Here is a 20,893-nt window from a genome sequence, read left to right as displayed (position 1 = left end):
TTATTATTTGTGCTGAGTTAACATGGCTTTTCCAGCAAGCCGGCCTGGCCTGTTAATTTTAACTTATTTTAAATGTATTGTTGTTTTTTTAATTCCGTTTGTTTTTTTGGATATGGATTTAATCTTTTTTAACTTTAGGGATGTGTGTTTTTTAATGTTGTACGCCGCCCTGAGTCATTTTGGAGAAGGGCGGCATATAAATCCAAATAAACCAAACCAAACCAAACATATGCAAGGGAGGTTTTTTTTAAAGGACAGACAGAAGATGCTGTTTCTTTTCAGAAATCAAGAAAGAGTAAAGCAAAAAATGTTGAAAATAGGTTTAATTTAAAATTCAGTATGAGTGTGTGTTTATGTATCTCCCTTTTTATTACTATGTAATACTTTAATGGGGTACAATCAGGGAAACTGGATAGAGCTATACACACACAACGTGACAGTATGAAGAGCACTTTCAGTATTCCATCTGAATTAAAAGAAGAAATCTGTTTTGAATACAGTAAAACTAACATACAAGCTTTATCAGAGAGGCAGTATCTATCATGTGGTAGGAACTATCTTTAAAATGTGACTCATTCTGGTGGTAAGAAAATGCTTCCTTTGCTGGAATTCTTAAACAATATAGAACCTCATGTTTACAAGGTAAAAAGTGAGCATCAAGAAAATGATTCAGACATATTCATACAACCAGTTTAAATTAATAACTCATTACAACTAGAACATAAGACACAGCACTCTATGTAGAGGCAGAGTACAAATATAGCATTTGTTAGCGTTTTTCAACCACTACTATATACATATCATAGTGATATTCAGAACAATCTGGGGAAGGAGAGAACAAATGTGAAAAACTTTTCCAAACCTAGGTATGCATGGGGAATTGAGGACGGAACAGGTTAAGTAATGTTTCCCAAAGAACATGGAGACAGGCTAGTTTGTGGGTCATGAGGAACACACGAGGAACAAGACTTGGGCTTCTGTGCCATAGTTTTTGGGGAAGATATTCTGCTCTACAACCTTTTGGTCCACACTGGAGAGCTGAGTATTGGATAGTGCTAAGGACATGTAAGTGGCTGGCAGGATGTTAAGTAGAGGATCCACGCAGCATTTTAGTAGTGGCTACGTTAGGAGTGCATAGAGATTTTTTCATGGAGGTGCCAATCAGTAAAATGAAACTACAGACTACTCAGTAATAAATATTATTACCATGCATTTTCTGATGATGAATTTTTTTATTTCTATTTGTCAAATTTACATCTCACCTAGTGAGTCTGCATGACATACAATAAAACAAAAAATTAAATATTTTGCAAACCTATTAAAACCATAAACCAGGATAAAACAAAAAAAGATGTTTATATATAATACAACCAATGGGTAAGCTCCTTATTATCAGGATCCCCGGGCTTAATGAAAAAATATGTTTTGACAGCTTTTTCCCATAAGTGTTGCGGCTAACCTCGGTTCAGAAAGGATGATGTTCCGAAGAGTGGTTGCCGTGCAGAAGAGACCCACCTCTTAGGTCCTGTCAGATGGAAATATTTTACAGGAAGGACCCACAGCATGTCTTTCCTGCCATTTCTGCAGAGGGCAAGTAGATAGAATAGTAGTGAAAACTGTCAGTGGTATTGTTGTAAATTTTTATATATCACAAGAGAATGCAATACACCTAATTTTCTGCTGGGAAAAAGTATATTTGGTATTTGGGAAACCCTTGGTACTTTGATGGATTAATTAGAGGAATTCGGAAATGAAAAATTACTGTTCTAAGTCAAATTCTAAAAGGAAAATAATTTTGTTTTCCCTTCCTCCTAGAGTCTACATAACCCATATAAAGAAATTTCATATTTAACAGCAGGCATTTATTATATTTACTATGAATGACATGTAAATAAGTTATATTTAGCTTTTTATTTTGAGGTGACAATACTAAATCACTGGCAAATCTCTGCTAGTTACTTGCAAAAAATATAGCATATCATACACACTGCTGTTCTGTATTTTTCTGGAAGGAACATTCCTTAATATAAAAAATGAATAAATTCTGAATATGGACAAAACATTTTGCAGATAATAGATTTTATATTGAGTTGTAAATCACTCACAGGGAAAAAAGCAAAGCATCTCATCTGTATAAATATTTATTATGAATTTCAAGACTTCATTTGCTAGAAAGCTTACAGACCTGCCAATTCCAAATAGTTTTCACAATGAAACAATTGTTTGTGCTGTTTTGTGCCCAGTTTGCCTGTTAAAAAAATGTTAAATCTGCAACCTGTCATCAGGATTAACCCAGATTCATAAAAAAATAATCACCAGAGAACCAGTTACAAAGATTGATATAAATGCTGAAAAAAATGGTGCAGTGAAAAAAGTGCCTTAAATTCCCTATATGCTTTGCAGTTAACTTATAAATTGTTTCTATATGCAAGATGAGATCTTATTACATTTGGTGTAAAACATTTATACACATTCTTTACAATTTGTACATTTATTTCAGTGGCTAATATATAACATCTTAATAGAATTTCAGAAGGCAACTAAATTAAAAATAAAACAAGTTTGTGGAAAAAAGTGTCATTGAAAACATAACAAAGAACAGCATTGTCAAGATTACATTCTAATTTGATGTGGTTTGGTTTGATAGTCCTATTAACTTGGCAGGCTCAAATACTTTATTGATCTCATAGTTACTGAAACAGAATGACAATGCCATATTAAGTCAATTAAATTTTCAGAATGCATGTAGCACTTGCTTGATAATAAGAAAGCAAAGTTCTTAATTCCCAATCAAAATTAAATAGAAAGCTGCATTTAGCTCAATGACTTAATATATCTTTTCAATCAGTTTTTTACAGTTCAGGTCTGTGTGACCTATAACCTGTATATAAATTGATACATTAATTGAAACTAACATTGCAAGCAGAGTCCATTCTTAAGTAGCTGTTGTTCTGTTCATCCTTAACATATATTTTAAATCTGAATGATTTAATTTTTCTGATGAAACAGTATAAGATCTCATCATGTTATGACAGGAGGACCCAACATAAGTCCTTCAATGAGCTTAGAAAATTTCCTATCATATTGGTTGTGATAGGGTGTTTGTGCCACTAAATATCAGGATATAAAAGGGGGGAAACCCTAATACATAAATTGATAATTTGTTAAGCAGTGTGTATGGCTTGGACCACAGGATGGAACAGTTTCCCCATATGTTCAGAATGTCTGTATTTACTATGTATAAACCCAGAAAGGAAAATAACGCAGCCGTAGAAGGCATCTGAGGTACAAGAACAGCCCTTAAGAAGAAGTAATCCATATAAATATATATTATATATATTATATATATTACAGAAAATTGATGTTATGGCTATAGTAGAAATGGGGAGAATATTTCCTTTGCACAGAACTTATCAGAAAGCTAGAAAGAAGTTTAACAATTATGTATCTATGGATCCTATATTGGCTTTCTTATCTTTTTAAGATCTGATCACATTTTGCTTTTGAAGAGTTTAGGATGCTAAACTCTTACTTAACATGGGCAGGGTAGTTAAACTCAAAACAAAACAAAACAAAACCTCCAGATATCCATATGTTTATCCACCCCTGGATGTATCTCTTTTTTTGTGTATCTGGCAAACAAACCATTTGGCAATTTAGTCTCATTGAATACAGTACTTTCCAGCTTCATTTCAATAACAGCTAGGAAAGAAAAGAATGAAAAAATAATCATAAATATCCAGGACATTAAGGCTAACAAAGTAAACACTTGAAGCTTTTTTTCTTCTTTTTTAAAGGTTCATTTCTAAAAATTAATTATCTTTTAAAAAAGGCTTTTTGGATGGCAGTCTTCCACTTCTTTATTTGCACTTCCCCCATCAATAATCAAAAAAGCACTTTGGAGTTGTTGTTCTTCATCTACCTTCAGCTACATCATAGGAAAGCGACTGAGAGCCTGCCTCAGTTTCTGTGCAATCTGAAATACATAGAGTGTGAAAGTTAGGACTCTGGAATGCTTTCAGAATCCCCCCACCATCAACCTGCTTTTAAAGATAATGGAAGAAAGAATGTTAATTTATTCCTGTGGCATGAAATAGACATGAGAAATAAATAAGTCCAAACAGTAATTCAAAGAATGTAATTATTCAGAAGCACACTTTAGCACACTTAATGACTGTGATATTAAAACCCATGACATGTGCTCTGTTTAAAAAAATAAAAATAAAACATTGGTAAATTTCACTATATTCTTCAAAACCAGCTTGCAAACAAAATTTGTCTAATTTATTTCAAAGATGAAAAAAGACATAATAGATCTGGTTAAAATGGCAATTAATTGCAAACAGGTAATTAAAAAGCTGATTGATAACAAGCATACATGGAAATATTAATCTCCAGCTACCAATATTATTCAGGTCTCTTTATACATATATTCTATATTAATGCATTCATTTACAATGGGCAGTAGCTTCTAGACAGGAGTTAAATGCAATATAAACTACATTTCTTCTGCCTCCTTAGTATGAGGTTCAGGAGGAAATATGGGAATATTAGATAAACATAAAAATAGTATCTTCATTTTCCAAGGTAACTGTGGCAGAGGAGGTGGTGAAATTACAGAGAATTTAGTAGAATGACTGCATGTATTTTAATCATTCCCCTTTCTGAAACGAATGAAAGAATTGCTAATGCGTTGCCAAGTTTAATTCAATGTGCATCCTAGCCAAAAAAAAAGTGCCAGCTGCAAAAGTCTCATGCAAAATGTGCAATACAGGAAGGATTATCAATGCCAAGTAGCATTTTCTAAAGAAACGAAGGGAAATCATTACAAATCTACATTTTTAAAGTGAAGATTTTCACAAGTGATTTATGAAGCGATAAAGCCATAAATATTCACTTAAATTTTTATTTAAATATTTCAAGCGTTCAAAATAAAATTTGAGCTCAGCTTTGTTTAGAAGAACAAGTAACTGTATAGCTGACAGACATTAAAAAAAACATTATAGTGCAGCTTACCGTTTCATAGAATTGTGCTTGCTGTTCCAGGTATAGACGCATCACAGTATTGTAATCATAAATTCGATTACTGTGGAAGTGATTCATCTCCGCTGTAAATGAAAGCCAAGTTACATTTTTATATTCTGATTTTTTAAAAAATTATTCATTATTTAGGCATTAAATCAAAAGATACTTTAGCGCAAGGCCAAGTATTCCTTGTTTTTTATCATGGCCTGTATTGTGCTTTGTTTTTAATTGTTCAGATTCAAGAATCAAAGAAGATTTTGCTGTGATGCTGCTAGCTGGGCTGAAACTTTACCTTGTAATGCATAAGACATGGCGCTTGCACGTGTCACCATGTTTTGTTTATCTTGGGGGGTAATTTTGCTGGTAGCAATCAGTTTATCACTTTCCTTCACTTTTTCTATTGCTCCCTGTTAAGAAAAATATACCATGAGCCATCATTGAAAAAAATATTTCAAGTGCTACAATAACATCATTCAGTTCCTGAATAGTTTCAAAAATATTCAACCTGCAAAGAGTTGTATTACGCGTGACTAGTAATGACACTGCATATTTTCAAGTGTTATGGGGCAGGCAACCATAAATAAAATTAAACATATTATATTAACTATACATACCTATGCATGTGTGATACATGTCGCATCTATTATCTATCCAACCTATTTTTTTTCCCCCAAGCTATCTTGAAGTTCCCAACTAGGTTTTATATCAACTGCTCTGGTTCTTTCTTAGTAAATAAGTAAAATGAGATCAATTTGGTCAAGAGACAATGTTTCTTTCTAAAAAAAAAGGGGGGGGACCTAAACAGGCTTTTCTGGTATTGGCAACTGACCAACTAGGTATTTATTTCATTACCAGGTTATACCTAATGAAAAGCCATACTATGATTTTTACTTTTTATCATTCTGAAATGTATGGATCCATTCTAAGAAAAAACACGACAATCATCCTAGGGCAGTGATGGCGAACCTATGGCACGCGTGCCACAGATGGCACGCGTGCCACAGATGGCACGCAGAGCCATTTGTCAGGACACGCAAGGCGCTGCCCTGTCAGCTGGCCAACGCGCATGTGCGCACTGGCCAGCTGAGTTCACCCTTTTTTAAAGCCATTTTTTGCCCTCCCCAGGCTCCAGAGGCTTTATAGGACCCTGGGGAGGGCAAAAAGAGCCTCCCCCACCCGGAGGCGCTCCGGAGGCTTCATGAGCTTCCCTGACGCCTTCGGAGCACTCAAAACAACCCTCCGAGCAAACCGGAAGTCAGAGGGTCATTTTGAGTGCTCCGAAGACATCAGGGAAGCCTCTGGACGGTCCCTGAAGCCTTCGGAACACTTAAAATGACCCTCCGAGCAAACCAGAAGTCACTTCCGGTTTGCTCAGAGCGTCGTTTTGAGTGCTCCAAAGGCTTCAGGGACCGTCCAGAGGCTTCCCTGCGCCTCCGGAGGGCGTCCAGGGGGCGGGGGAGGCTGTTTTCGCCCTCTCCAGGCTCCTATAAAACCTCTGGAGCCTGGGGAGGGCAGAAAAAGCATGTAAAAATGGGGGGGGCACCTGTAGTGCGCGCATGCGCACTGGGGGGGGCACACATTGCACTATGGGTGCGGCACGCCCACACACGACCCCCCTGCGCTCCCCCCACTTATGGCACGTGAGCCAAAAAAGGTTCGCAATCGCTGTCCTAGGGCATTCCAGTGCAGTTAAAAATGGATTACATATCATAAAAATTAACTAAAGCAGCCTATGCTTTAATTTGATGATTACCCTCTATATTGATATTTGATCACGGTTTTTTTTAAATGCGTTTAATACAACAAGTTTCCATTTATTGTAAAAGAAATGAAGAGGAAATAATAGCATTTTCAATACTGGTGATGTCAAAAATATCGGTACAAATAAATTCTAATAAAATACTTCTGGTCAACTGAATTTGAAGTGTCTTTAAAACTTCTACTGATACTAAAATAACCAGCATTCACTCTTTTGAAAACCCATACTGCATTCTCTCTCACCTTATGGGCACCTATTATATCTGGAAAACAACCAAGAAATCCTTTGTATTCATGATTGGTCTCCATCAGAAAATGAAGATCCTTCTTTGGCTAATAAAGAAAGGAATAGTTAGTAATTCTATAATACCAGGTCACAATAAGTCCATAGTTAAAGTAAAATGAGAAACCATGGGAAAAATATTTTTAAGAAGAACCCAAATGCAAATTATAAATAATTGTGTAAAGCATTGGAGAGTTCCATGCTATAGTATTCCTTTAAAATAATTTGCAATCTTTCTCAAATATATTTTCTCCAGATGTTTAAATCAACCCCTCTTAACTCTAGGAATTTGTCTATTTTATCTGGAAAGTACAATATAAATGATTATTTATTAAAAAACCAAATGAAACTTGTTTTTCTTTTAAAGTTAAAATATTTCCATGTTGTATTTCCAATGTTTTGCTAATGTGATAGTCGTTGTCTGTTATGTCACTTGAAAAAAGTAAGGTAATCAACAGAGTAATGAAAGTATAAACAGAAAAGACAGCAACAAATACTTTACATAATGCTAACCATTGCAGGAGCTAGTTTTGTGTATTGGTTATGGGACCAGACTAGAAAGGGGGAGTGTTTGCGTTCTAATCCTGCCTTAGGCACAAAGCCATCTCTTTCAGCCTAGGAAGGAGCAATGGCAAACAGAAAACTGCAGGGACTAGTCCAAGCTATTGACAAGAGTTGAAAAAGTAAAGGGTGGGGGGATTGAAGACGTGTGCATGCATGCACACCACCCTATGTGTACAGAGAAAGTTTTCCCATCATAAGAAGACAGAATATACCTGCTCTGCCACAAGACTGGCTATTTCTTCATAAGTTTTTCCTGCTTCAGTTATTGCTTCATTGAGGTCAGACTCTCCTAAAAACAGTAATGACATATTTTAGCAAGGTTTTTTTTTAATATAGTCTACAACTGTTATCTTGAGTAACAATATTTAATTTTAAAAACCGAGTTTAAGATATATTTGTGAATAAAATATCCATTAACTTATGTCAATATTTAATAGAAACTTCTACTTATCAGTTGGTTGAAATGTCAAGATATAGAACATGTGGACAGTAAGGAAAATATTTGCTTTCAATAATTTCCATAATTGTCAGATAAGCAAAATTAATCAGAAATAAGGTGACACCAGAATGTAGTTTTCTTTTTTTTTCTCAATGGACCCATTAAATATATAGAGATAAAACAGCCACATTTTAAATGCCACATGTAATTCAGGAATAAGCAATAAATAGCCTCATAAAGATTACTAGTACCACAATCCTTTATTATTGAACAAGTTTATTAGCACCAAAATCTAGAAATGTGGAAATTACTGAATTATTTATTTTGCTGTGATCTGATTTATTTTTATTCATTGATTATTATAGCATTTATTGTGATAAGTAGAAATCACAAACCTAAACTGAAATATCTAAATTATTGAACTAGAATATATTGGCAGCAATAATTAGTTTAAAACACATTTCTGAACCTGATACCTGATTCCTACAAATAGACTCATGCTAATTTAATTACAAAAAGATAACCCAAACTTTTTTGTGGCACCCAAATGGAGACAGGTCGATGCTGTTTTGAAATATATATACATATATACAATCAAAAAGTACCTTGATAACCACTAGTACTGAAAACCAGTGCCAAACCCTGTAAAGCTTTTCCTATTTTCTGATATTCCTTGGGTAATGCTGTAAGAAAAACACATGTATAATGTATTTGAATAATGGCAAACATCTTCAGTAAATAACTAGATACAAGATACTTTCTGGACATCCCATTGGGGCAAAGACAAATGCCCTTAAATCTTGCTGCATTCACTTCGTTCTGCCTTATTATTTCATTTTCTATACCTTGTTTTACTTCCTCTGTATTTCTTGGTACCAGGTTTGTAATGCTTAATTTTAGTTACCCAAGACAGAAAAATATAATGTGAATCAAAATATATTCTAACTGTATCTTTTGAATTCCAGATAATATATGGTAGTTTCAATAAAAAATCAAAAGTATCAGCTTTTCCCCAAAAGCTTATTAAATTAGAGTTTTTAAGTGTTAATATGGTAAATATTTATGTGAATATTTTGCAAAGCTATTATATTTGATGTATGATTATTGCACTGATAGTTCTAAGGTTTACATGTGAAGCGTACATTTTCATTTAATGAAAATTAAATCATTAAAGCAAATACATATTAAACACTTACGTCCTGTACAACGTTTCCAATGTTCATGGCCTACTGTTAGCAACTCCTTAACTCCATCATCCATGGATTTAGTGAACCTGCCAACTGCATCACACTTCTGTTCACTATGTAATAATAATTTTTTAAAAAACTAAATCAGACAGGGAGAACTTTTAATTTTTCTGTTGTCTAGCAGGCTATATATTTACACTCATTCCCTTCTTTTCTCAAGTATTTGTCTACTGAAAATAGTGAAAATTGTGAATTGTAATTATATACAATCAAACTATTATATATAAATAAATTTGTTTACTGGCCTAAGAATCCATTTCAAATCATTAAAAAAATTTCCTTGGAGAAAAAAAACATGCTCAGAAAGAACATTCTTTATCATCTTTGGCCCAGTGCAGTCACAATGCTGCCATTATTCAGCATGAAGAAAAATTCAGAAATGGGTGAGAAGAATGCATGCTCTCTTCACTATTTCATTTTTCCCCATGAAAAATTCACTTTGTTTGCTTTATTGTTCTGCACAACATTCTCATGCCAGGCTTACTGGTGCAAGCTGAACATTCTACATAATCTAGTCACCATTATCCATTTTTAAAATTAATGCTAGAAAATATTTAATTATGGATGAAGGCAGAGAGAGTTCACCATAAAGGAGACTAGGAATAGCGAGCACGTAAACCAAACACATTAACTATAACTGTTATAAACTTTAATTACATTTAAGGCCAAATATGTTTTTCCACAGACTAGATATGTTAAACCTAAGAAAAAAAGGCTTTCAGGCAGCCAAAGTTGAGGAGAGGGAGTCTTATTGTCTGAGGTCAAGCAGGAGGGAAGTTGGTAGTTGGAGTGACTGATGAAGTGAGGAAACACTCATTCAATTCTCAGGCCTGCAATTGCTGTAGGGAAAAAGCAACTGCAATTCTCCTTTTCCCTTTCTCACATATGTGCTTCATTGCTGCCAACTGGGCACTTTCCAACTGAGCGCTTTCATCGCTGGGAACCCCAACTTATGGAAGAGCCTTGTGGCCCATAGAGATCTATTTATGCCTTTGACAATAGTCCAAAACTTGTTCTCAATATGGAAAATAGCAAACATCAATAATACGACACTTGGTTAAGTCTTGAAAGGATTACTTGCTAGTATACAAATTGTTTAAATGAACCTCACAAGGAATAGCAAAAGCTTTTGGCTGCAGCAAAAATATTTATTCTAGTAAAATTAAAGATACACTTGTTCTATTTTGGTACTTCCCAAAAAAAAGTTTTCACTTTTGTTCTATCGTAAGAGAGATGGGGAATCCAGTAACTTACATTTCTATCATATCCATATCAGGAGCTTCCGGTTCCATAGTAGAAAATACCATGACACCAACAATCTCATCTTTTTCTGCCTTCCTTTTACCTGTTTTCCATTCCTAAATATAACAATGATTGTATGAGGGAATGCACATTCTAGTATTCACTATGGTGTTAATAAGGGAAGGAAATTGGAAAGTTGTTCTGGTTCTTTCACAGCTGATATGCAGATCAAGCATATCTAACTCCATTATCATGAGAAGCATACAATCTACTTTATACTAAAAAGCTACATAAAATGGTTTATTGAAGCTTAGGAGGCAGCTATTTGAAAGATAAGAGCTCTGAAATCTCTGCAGATACAATACAATACAATACAATAGTAGAGTTGGAAGGGACCTTGGAGGTCTTCTAGTCCAACCCCCTGCCTAGGCAGGAAACCCTATACCGTTTCAGACAAATGGCTATCCAACATCTTCTTAAAGACTTCCAGTGTTGGGGCATTTCACAACTTCTGGAGGCAAGCTGTTCCACTGATTAATTGTTCTAATTGTCAGGAAATTTCCCCTCAGTTCTAAGTTGCTTCTCTCCTTGATTAGTTTCCACCCATTGCTTCTTGTTCTACCCTCAGGTGCCTTGGAGAATAGTTTGACTCCCTCTTCTTTGTGGCAACCCCTGAGATATTGGAACACTGCTATCATGTCTCCCCTAGTCCTTCTTTCTCTTAAGCTAAACATACCAGTTCCTGCAACCATTCTTCATATGTTTTAGTCTCCAGTCCCCTAATCACCTTTGTTGATTACACTTGAAAGACTTTGTGGATCATGACTTGCTATCAAGTTTCATTATTTTACTGCTTTCCTAAACTACTATCTTTTCTAAACTACAGCTTAGAAGTCATTAGAGTTCATGGCAAACATTTTGTACAAGAAATATTCCCTATTACATTTTTAAATTAAGATTTATTCACCAATCCCTTCTCAATTTTTTTAAAGAAAACCTGTTACCTTTTCATCACGGAAACTAAGAAATTGCTGAAAAACGTCACTTTCTGAAATAACTGGATGACGACACATCCTGGTCAACCAAGCTTGTAACCTCTCCATTCGCATTTTGATGAATTCTTCTTCAAAACGTCCTGTAGCCAAAACAGGATTCTTGCTATCATCCATGTTTTGATGCTAATTTTTGAGATCAATCACTAAATATGTTGACTTGCTTGAGAAAATATATACATTTCATGAATTCACCTAATGTCTAACTCTTTTCCCCCCTCAAGCTGAAAATATTCAATTTATATATTTTGTATAATGTTTTAATTTTTTATGGCAAGTATTTTCAGCTTAAGGCAAAAGACTGCTGACATAGAATATTTAGTTTTCTCTTAAGAATGTTGAAGTGGTAAAAAGTAAAATATTTATGTGAACTTTGGCATATATGGGTCATAGAATCAGCCCATCCATCTTCTAAGCTGTCTCACCATCTCAGCTCCCTTTTGATTTCCTTTCAAAAATGTTTCCTTTCTCTAATATTCTTTAATCAGCAGATTTTTAAAAATCAATCTCCTTTATGAATATAACTTAAATGGTAGAACAGGTAGCCAAGGGTATCTTTAAACAATGCTATGGGAAACAAATACATTTTCCTATTTTCAGTTTCCTTAGCATTATGGAAATGTATGTGTGTCCACGCTCAGTTTTCTTTTACAATTTGAACAGTACAAAGAGCTACCCCATTTGCTCTGTTATTGGCTGTTTTAAATATATTTGTTTAAAAGGTTATCACGATAAAAGCAAGGAAAGATAACTGGAGAAAAATGCCAATTAATCAGAGCAAAACTTGTAGCCCTCCTCACCCTAGAAAGGTTTATAATTTGGGTGGTGTAACCTTGGACTATGGCATTAATAGTCCAATGTAGCATATTAAAAATTCCATGAAAAAGTATTGTCAGAATGCTGTAAAAAACAAAATAACTACACATTTTTAGGAAATATAAAACTGGGCAAAATAATTACAATAGTTTTACTAGCAGTTATACACATAATTTTATGATTTATTTCTCTATTTTTCTGGATTTTAATGGGATATAACTTGAAAGTTCTCTCAATAAATTTAGTTTCTCTATTTTTGGAAAAATAAATTACAAACCACTGATTAGCCAAACTTGTGATTTTAACAAAATTACCTGTAACTTGTTTATCTGGAAGAGATGGAATTGGAATGGCTGTTCCAAATTTAATTAAGAGGCGCTCATATAACCAGTCAAAATGTTTATATCTGTGATTGACCGATCGGTTGGTGTTCTGTAAAGTAGACAAAAAACTTCTACTATATGGATTCTGCAAAGCTGTAATAATTACAAAGATTATATTATCAATAGTATTAAAGTTTAGGGTTGAATATTATTATAAACGGGAACACTGATATATACTATGACAGGGGTGTCCAAACTTTTTGCAAGGAGGGCCAGATTTGGTGATGTGAAAATGTGTGGGGCCGATCATTCAGCCTGACATTCTTTGAACCCTTAACATTAAATGCGAATTAACTACCGTATTTTTCGGAGTATAGGATGCACCAAGATTTTGAAGAGGCAAATTAAAAAAAAAGTTTTGCACTCTCCCCAAAACGGCCCATTTTTCGTGAAAACGGGCCTTTTTTTTTAAAGGGCATGAATAGCCCTTAAGAGGCTTCTAGGGTGCTCCTGGGGCTGGGGGGGGGGCAAAGTTGAGCAAAAAACGGCCCGTTTTTTGCTCATTTATGCCCTCCACAGTCCTCAGGAGCACTCTGAAAACCTCCTAAAGGCTATGCACAGCCATTTTGGAGAAGGGGGCAGAGTTTTGGGAGGCAAAAAATGCTGTATTCAGTGTATAAGGTGCACCCAGATTTTTAGCCTCTTTTTTGAGGGGAAAAAAATGCATCTTTATACTTCGAAAAATACGGTATTTTATGAAAGACTAAACAAATAACTCCAGTGGGGAGAAGAGGCTGCGGGCCACTTGCAATTTGAAAAAGGGCCGCATTTGGCCCCTGGGCCGCACTTTGGACATGCCTGTACTATGATAAAAGTCTTCTGGTACACACTTACTGTAGATGTAAGCTGATATTCGATGTAGCTCTTCAAACCATACATTTTAGAACCTTTTTTTGGATCAGCCACAATACAGTCAAATGTAGAAGTAGGATAAACCCACATTGGACCATAATCTCCAATCTATAGGATAAGAAAATTATATATCAATTCTAAGAATGCTATATGTATGGTATCATACCTTTTATATATAGCCACCCACATCTATTAAGATTTACAAGTTTTATCTAAAAGCAATTAGCTCTTGTAAATATAAAAATCAAATATGTTTTCTGTAACTTAGTAGGGTATACTATTATATATAACAATCAATACTGATTTGGAGTAGGTAGACAATGCAACATGAATAAATATTTCTCAAAAATTCTTTTTCGTTACTTAGAACTCAAAGTAATCAAAGTACTATATGCAATATACTTTCGACTAGACAGCATGAGAGTTGATTTCAAGAAAAAAAATCCCCTAAAATTTAAACTTAAAATTAAGTTAAGAGGCTTCAATTATGCTATAAGATGTTAATGAAGAACTTCAGTCCATGTTCAATGCTGAATTAATGAATTATAGGCTTCTATAGTTTCAGATATAAAGAATTGAGGTTCCACTATCCCATATGCTGTCCTAACTATTTACTACTTTGGTTTAATTGTGGTTCATACCTTTAAAGTATTTAATAATTTATGCAATGGTTAAAATTTTAGATAGATTGGTATTAACTTACAATTATAGGAATTTTCTCTTTGGGTTTCACTAGCTGCTTTGCCAGCAGATACTGTTCCACTCCGGGTTTTGCAAATCCAGGAAATCTAATCAGAGAAATAAAATGACTCAAGTCTTCTTTCATAGGGTTTTTGCTGTATTCAGAAATGCCAGCCATGATTTATCGGCCCTTGGCTTTTGAATGTGATAAATGGCCTTCTTAATAAAATACTTGAGCCAAAAATGATCTAGTCTCAATGTAATTAACAACTGCATCTGAAGTGTCTATCTCTACATACACTATTAAGCCAGCTGTGATTGGCTGAATTCTTCCAATTAGAACAAACAGTGGATAGCAGCAGTTAGTACCAACTGCCACCAAAATACCATCCATTGGGCTCTTAAATTCTCTTCTGTCACTTGAGAAACCAGCAATATTTTCATATAAATCAAACTCTGTTCCAATCCAATTCCCATCTCTACTCCCAACACATGAAAAAAGATTTGTCTATAGCAGGATTTTCATCTCACTTTCTAATCAGACCTCATATATATTTAGCCACACATGAATCCATTGAACATTGATTTCCAGTGACGGAAAAGCAGTTCTTAGCCCAGTGTTTGGTAACTAGATAGAGAAAGCTATTGACAGTCAGGATATAAAGCCTCCTAAGGTTATTTCAGCAATTCAAGTAGAATGTAAATTGATAAATGTTAAAACCTTAGAGCAGCTAGACTCAGCTAGTGATATAATTCAGTAAATGGAGATTAGGCTTATCCTGTTAAAACAACTAATTGTATTATCAACAGAAAATTAGAAGAATAAATGATACAACCAGTGAGCCAGAATTCCATCTGAATAGTTATTCAGGCAAAAATAAGTTTTTAATATAAAAATAGATATCTCTACATTTTTATTTCAGAATAAAACATGATTAAAAGTTAGAAAATACAATTCTATTTTTTATAAATTATTCAGCTAAATTAGAAAACATTCTCATTTTTCTAAACCCTTCAGTTAAGATAGATAAAATCTCCTTTGAGTCGAATTTGATTGCTGTAATCTTATTAGGCCAGTCAGTTAATAGAGTAGACATCCAGTACCTTCTGGATTTTTAAAAAACTTTCTAGTCTAGTTTAAGAGTCCAGGAATTTCATGATTTTCTATCCTATCCTAATACCAATTAAGGCTATCCTGCTTGGTTTTTTGTAATCGGCTAGATGCTATTACACTACTTAGCTAGATCTTTCAATTGAACAATACAAGTGTTTTTTTTTTCTTTTTAAGATCTGTAGGATGCATCAGTTATTGATTGTGACTACAGTATTCGAACTAATAAGAGAGGAATTCATACATCTCTTTAATTTCTATTCTGATTACAGTGCCATGGTAAGATTCCTACTTGTTCAGTGGCAATTTCATAGCAGTTGCACGGCTGTTTCCACGTTGAAGCCCAGCTGGATCAGAGGGCTCTGCCTCTTTATAACCAGGATAAGAGGTAGCTGCTGATTTTGGCTCATCCCACTCTTCATCCCATTCATCATCATCAGCCGCTGCTAAAGAGCAAAGAAGGGTGTTGAGCAGCTAATTAATAAAAAGAGTGTACATATCTAACTAGGATTTTCCCCTAACTTCCCCTAACAGCCATGTAGAACATAGTGGCATGTTGTTGAAAACTAAAAGGACTGCTTAACTGTCAAACAAATAAGCTACTATCATCTCAGTATTTTGTAATTTAATGAAATGAGGATTAAAAATCTGTAGTTGTAAAAGAATTTAGATGTATGGTATAGCAAATATTATTTTTATACATTTGTTAAATTTATTTGCTGCCCATCTCTCTGTGGGCAGCCTACAACAATAAAATGTGGGGGAAAGATAAGAAAATGTAAAAATAACAATAGTAAAAGAATGAAATAATAAACAGTGGAGGTACAATAATGTTAAATTTTTAAAAATGAAGGGAGGGGGAGCAAGACGTACAGGGGTGAAATGGGTCAGCAAGTTAATCTAGCAAATCACCTCCAGCGATGTACTCCCCTTTTTTGTCCCCAGGCCAATCAGCAGAGCCAGGTCTTCAGGCTCGACTATTTATACTAAATAGTTTTGAAAATGAGGGGAACACAAGTTGCCTATCTCAAATTTGATTCTGTATTTAATCAGATGGAACGATACTTTTCAGTAAAATAAATACATTAAAAAATAAATTTCAGATTATTTTTGTTTTCCCAGATGGTTCAATTTTCCCTGACATGCCCATCTACCAGATCACTGACTTTAAGTAATAGATCTACACAATATATAATGTAAAAGATTACCATATATACATTCTGTCCTAATAGTCTTAGAAAACTTCAAATTATGCATTTCATCAAAAGTCAAAGTTAAGAGTCCAATCACCATTCCTAAAAATTCTTATCAATGATAGACAGTCTACTGACCTGGACCTTGATAAGCTTGAGGATGACCAAATGCTGCTGCCTCCCAATTGTTCGATGCACTATTTTTCTGCCTAGCTTCAGGTTTTGTTGACCAGGCATCATCAGCTGTTGTATTATCCCAACTTGACCAGGGATCATTTGCATTACTGGTAACCTATGACAAAGGAGATGAAGAAGCCATTAGTCTAAGGAAATAGCATTAATAAAAAAATGAAGTGAGAGTATTTGAAACCAATTTTAAAAACTACATGATTGGGGTTTTTTAAAGTACAGTTTTCCCCAAAGAGCAATCAAAATTATATTCTAGAAAGAAACGTAAGAATGAATATCAGATTTGGAAATTTTGTAAATGTATGTAATTGATTATATCATGCAAATTTTACCTGCTAGTATAAAATTAATTTTAAAAAACTCTGAAAATAAGATTGCCCAATTAAAATGTTTATAATATTTCTCTCAAGATGCAACCAAACTCAAGCAATAGCAGTGTTCAGTTCAATATTTTAAAAAACATCATAAATTTAACATTAGAAATTTCAATTTTTCTGATTATTAAAAAGGGGAAAGGTAGCAGGTATGGAAAATTAGCTGACTGAGCTGAAACATGCACAAGCATTTTGATTGTATACGGAATATCTTTATTTTCCTCTGCAATACAGATAAATCAAAAAGTGCTTATTTAAACAGTTTTCTAACCAAACTTCAAAACATGGTGTAAGATCCTGTTTTATTCCGAAATTGAAAATGAGAACTTCTCAGTTCAAAAGAAACTGATGATTAGATGCTTCCAGATTCAATTAGGGTAGAGAAAGGCAAGGATGTTGCAATGCATTGGAAAGTTAGTGGCACATATTTGGCTTAATAAATTCAGATTTGCAATTAGAAACAGTTGTTACAATTGCAAGATAAAATATGGATCCCCTCCCCCGCCCCACTATTGTTTAGAAGAGCCGTGAAGACCCATCTCTTCACCCAGCCTTTGGTAAAGAAGAGTTAAAGCCTTGCTTCGTTCCATCTGGTTTGTGCCAGTTGCCATATTTTATTGATTTAACTGTAATTTCTTTGTTGGATTGTTTTGATCTGCCCTCAGATTCCTTTTACTCCTTGGACTCAGATGCATTGCCTGTTTTTCCCCTCATCCAGAATCTAAGAGCATCCAGAAATTGAGATCTTCTGCCCAATCTGTGATGGGCATAATTAAGTACCTCCTACTGATTGATAATATATCACTAATGCCAACAGATAATTTCTCCCAATGGCTTTATCTAGGTGATAACTGAGGGAGAGGAAGGAGAATGGCCAAGCCCTATGATACTCTAGAATAGAGGTCCCAAGAATGCAAACTCTCTCCCCAAATTATCAACTGAAACTGGTCTCTACAAAAGGAGGAAAATCATTGCTCCTAGGGCTGGTTTTAGGCTAAGACTGAGTGGGCACTGGCATAGGGTACCAAAAATTAGAGAATGCTAATACCATCCCTTCTTCCGAATCATTCTAAAAATTATTAACATTACTTAACATCATTCTTAACATCATTGAGAGATGGTGTCAATGTGATTAAGGGGCAGCATATTCTCTGGAGCTAGCACTGCATAATCCTTGATTTACCCAAAAAGTTACCTTAGTCCATGGTATTAAAAGCAATTGAGAGATTCAGCAAGAAGAGGCTCATTCCTCATAACCCAAGCCAAAGGAGGAGTAATATAGCAAATGTCAGCTGAGGGGGGAGGGTAGCATCAGGCAGTGGTGGTGAAGTGCAGGGCAACCAAAAAGGCAGAGATGGGGGATAGTAGAACAGGAGGCAAGTAAGGCAGGGCAGGAGAAGTGTGAGGACCTTGCCTACCAACTACAATGCTGGCCATCGGCAACTAGAATTATTGGAACTGCCATTTGTAAGCGGTGCAGTCATGTGATGTTTCACCTAATAATTGTGTCACTTAGCAACAGAAATTCCGTTCCCAACTAAGATTGTTAAGTCGGTATGTAAAATAAAAATTACATGGTAATGTACTCAGTGCTTTGGTTTGGGCCCCTTTTGCAGCAATTACTGCCTCAGTGCGACGTGGCATGGAAACTATCAGCCTGTGGCACTGCTGAGGTTTTATGGAAGACCAGGATGCTTCAATAGCGGCCTTCAGCTCTTCTACATTGTTCGGTCTCATGTCTCTCATCTTTCTCTTGGCAATGCCCCATAGATTCTCTATAGTGTTCAGGTCAGGCGAGTTTGCTGGCCAATCAAGCACAGTAATCCCACGGCCATTGAACCAGGTTTTGGTGCTTTTGGCAGTGTGGGCAGGTGCCTAATCCTGCTGGAAAATGAAGTCAGCATCCCCATAAAGCTCGTCTGCAGAAGAAAGCATGAAGTGCTCCAAAATCTCCTGGTAGACGGCTGCGTTGACCCTGGACTTAATGAAGCACAGTGGATCAACACCAGCAGATGACATGGCTCCCCAAATCAACACAGCCTGTGGAAATTTCACACTGGACTTCAAGCATCTTGCAGTGTGTGCCTCTCCATTCTTCCTCCATACTCTGGGTCCTTGGTTTCCAAATGAGATGCAAAAGTTACTCTCATCAGAAAAGAGGACTTTGGACCACTAAGCAACAGACCAGGTCTGTTTTTCTTTAGCCCAAGTAAGATGCTTCTGATGTTTGTTGTTGTTCAGGAGGGGCTTGACAAGAGGAATACGACATTTGAAGTCCATGTCCAGGATCTGTCTATGTGTGGTGGCTCTTGATGCACTGACTCCAGCCTCAGTCCAGTCCTTGTGAAAGTCCCCAACACTTTTGAATGGCCTTTTCCTGACAATCCTCTCCAGGCTGTGGTCATCCCTGCTGCTTGTGCACCTTTTTCTTCCACCTTTTTCCCTTCCACATAACTTTCTATTAATGTGCTTTGATACAGCACTTTGGGAACATCCAACTTCCTTTGCAATTACCTTTTGAGGCTTTCCCTCCTTATGGAGGGTATCAATGATGGTTTTCTGCACAACTGTCAGGTCAGCAGTCTTTCCCATGATTGTGATTTCTACTGAACCAGACTGAGAGACCATTTAAAGGCTCAGGAACACTTTGTGGGTGTTATGGCTTATTTAGCTGATTAGAGTGGGACACTTTGAGCCTAGAATATTGCACCTCTTTTTCTGATTTTCTGAGATTGTGGATTTGGGGTTTTCATGAGCTGTAAGCCATAATAATCACAATGAAGACAAATCACAGCTTGAACTATCTTGCTTTGCATGTAATGAGTCTATCTCATATATTAGTTTCACCTTTTAAGTTGCATTACTGGAAATAAATGAACTTTTGCAGGATATTCTAATTTTTTGAGGTTCACCTGTATTAACCAGTAAACCAGTAAATTCCTCCATGTCTATAATTTCCAGTTCCCAAAGCTACAGTAAAATATTTCCAATTCTGTTCCTGTATTTTAGAATGCAATAGTGTAATAGACACACAAATTTTAACTAACCAACAGAACTTATCAAGAAATCAAATTATGGTTTATTTTTTCTGAAAATAACCTTTTCTTTAGAAAAGGTTGAAAGCAAAGATTGTACAAGAGATTCCAAAATGGTTGAATTAGTGAGAGATGCTAGAAAATGCACTCTGAAAAATAAGTTTTCAGTAAAGGAGGAGAAGAAAATAAGAAGCCGTAGGAAAACTGGTATAGGCAAATTCTGGCAAACAAGGTGGATAGCTAAACTGTATACATACCATATGACTCACTTAATCAGAAGCAACACACAGTCAAGCAAAAGTTATTGCCCTTAGCACAAATTCTACTATACTATAATGTTCAGATCCTTGAAGTTAAAAAGTATAAAAGCAAAACTTGTAAAAACTTAACTGAAATAAATCCACGCAGACAAAGACACAGCTTTCACAAGCCAATCTTCCATTATAACAAAGTCACACAGGAAAAGCTTCCCAATCTGCCTAGAAACATTGATGTCTGCTTCAACACTGGGGCAGATACCAAACTCTGGTTGTTAATCCTCTTCCCCCTACTGTGCACAGTCATCAGGCTGTGGAGCCAAGGATGGCCTAGTGGAACTATCCTCCCTGGCCCCCCTGCATTGAAAAGGATCCCTTAGATAGGGGCCCTG

At 35.4% G+C, this 20,893-nt stretch overlaps 1 protein-coding gene across 2 annotated transcripts in view; it reads right to left on the bottom strand.

Moving 5' to 3' along the window:
- Nucleotides 1–305: 305 nt before the first annotated feature.
- Nucleotides 306–20,893, bottom strand: part of SNX9 (sorting nexin 9) — a 40,638-nt gene continuing 20,050 nt past the window's right edge. Inside the window, exons 5-18 of one of the 2 annotated variants that reach the window (XM_081941254.1) lie at nt 16,785–16,938; nt 15,746–15,899; nt 14,365–14,449; nt 13,644–13,769; nt 12,741–12,858; nt 11,563–11,693; nt 10,571–10,674; nt 9,266–9,369; nt 8,675–8,752; nt 7,843–7,919; nt 7,027–7,116; nt 5,318–5,432; nt 5,017–5,108; nt 306–3,976 (exon numbers count right to left, since the gene is read on the bottom strand). In XM_081941254.1, the coding sequence (XP_081797380.1) occupies nt 3,929–3,976; nt 5,017–5,108; nt 5,318–5,432; nt 7,027–7,116; nt 7,843–7,919; nt 8,675–8,752; nt 9,266–9,369; nt 10,571–10,674; nt 11,563–11,693; nt 12,741–12,858; nt 13,644–13,769; nt 14,365–14,449; nt 15,746–15,899; nt 16,785–16,938 (1,476 nt within the window). In that variant the 3' untranslated portion in view covers nt 306–3,928. The remainder of the gene's footprint in view (nt 3,977–5,016; nt 5,109–5,317; nt 5,433–7,026; nt 7,117–7,842; nt 7,920–8,674; nt 8,753–9,265; nt 9,370–10,570; nt 10,675–11,562; nt 11,694–12,740; nt 12,859–13,643; nt 13,770–14,364; nt 14,450–15,745; nt 15,900–16,784; nt 16,939–20,893) is intronic. The other variant, XM_081941255.1, reaches the window with a different exon arrangement.

Source organism: Natrix helvetica, assembly GCF_964273705.1.
Source record: "Natrix helvetica genome assembly, chromosome: 2".
In the NCBI taxonomy this organism is placed as follows: Eukaryota; Metazoa; Chordata; class Lepidosauria; order Squamata; family Natricidae; genus Natrix; species Natrix helvetica.
The sequence above is the reverse complement of the archived record's forward strand: the minus strand, read 5'-3'. Positions and strand labels throughout refer to the sequence as shown.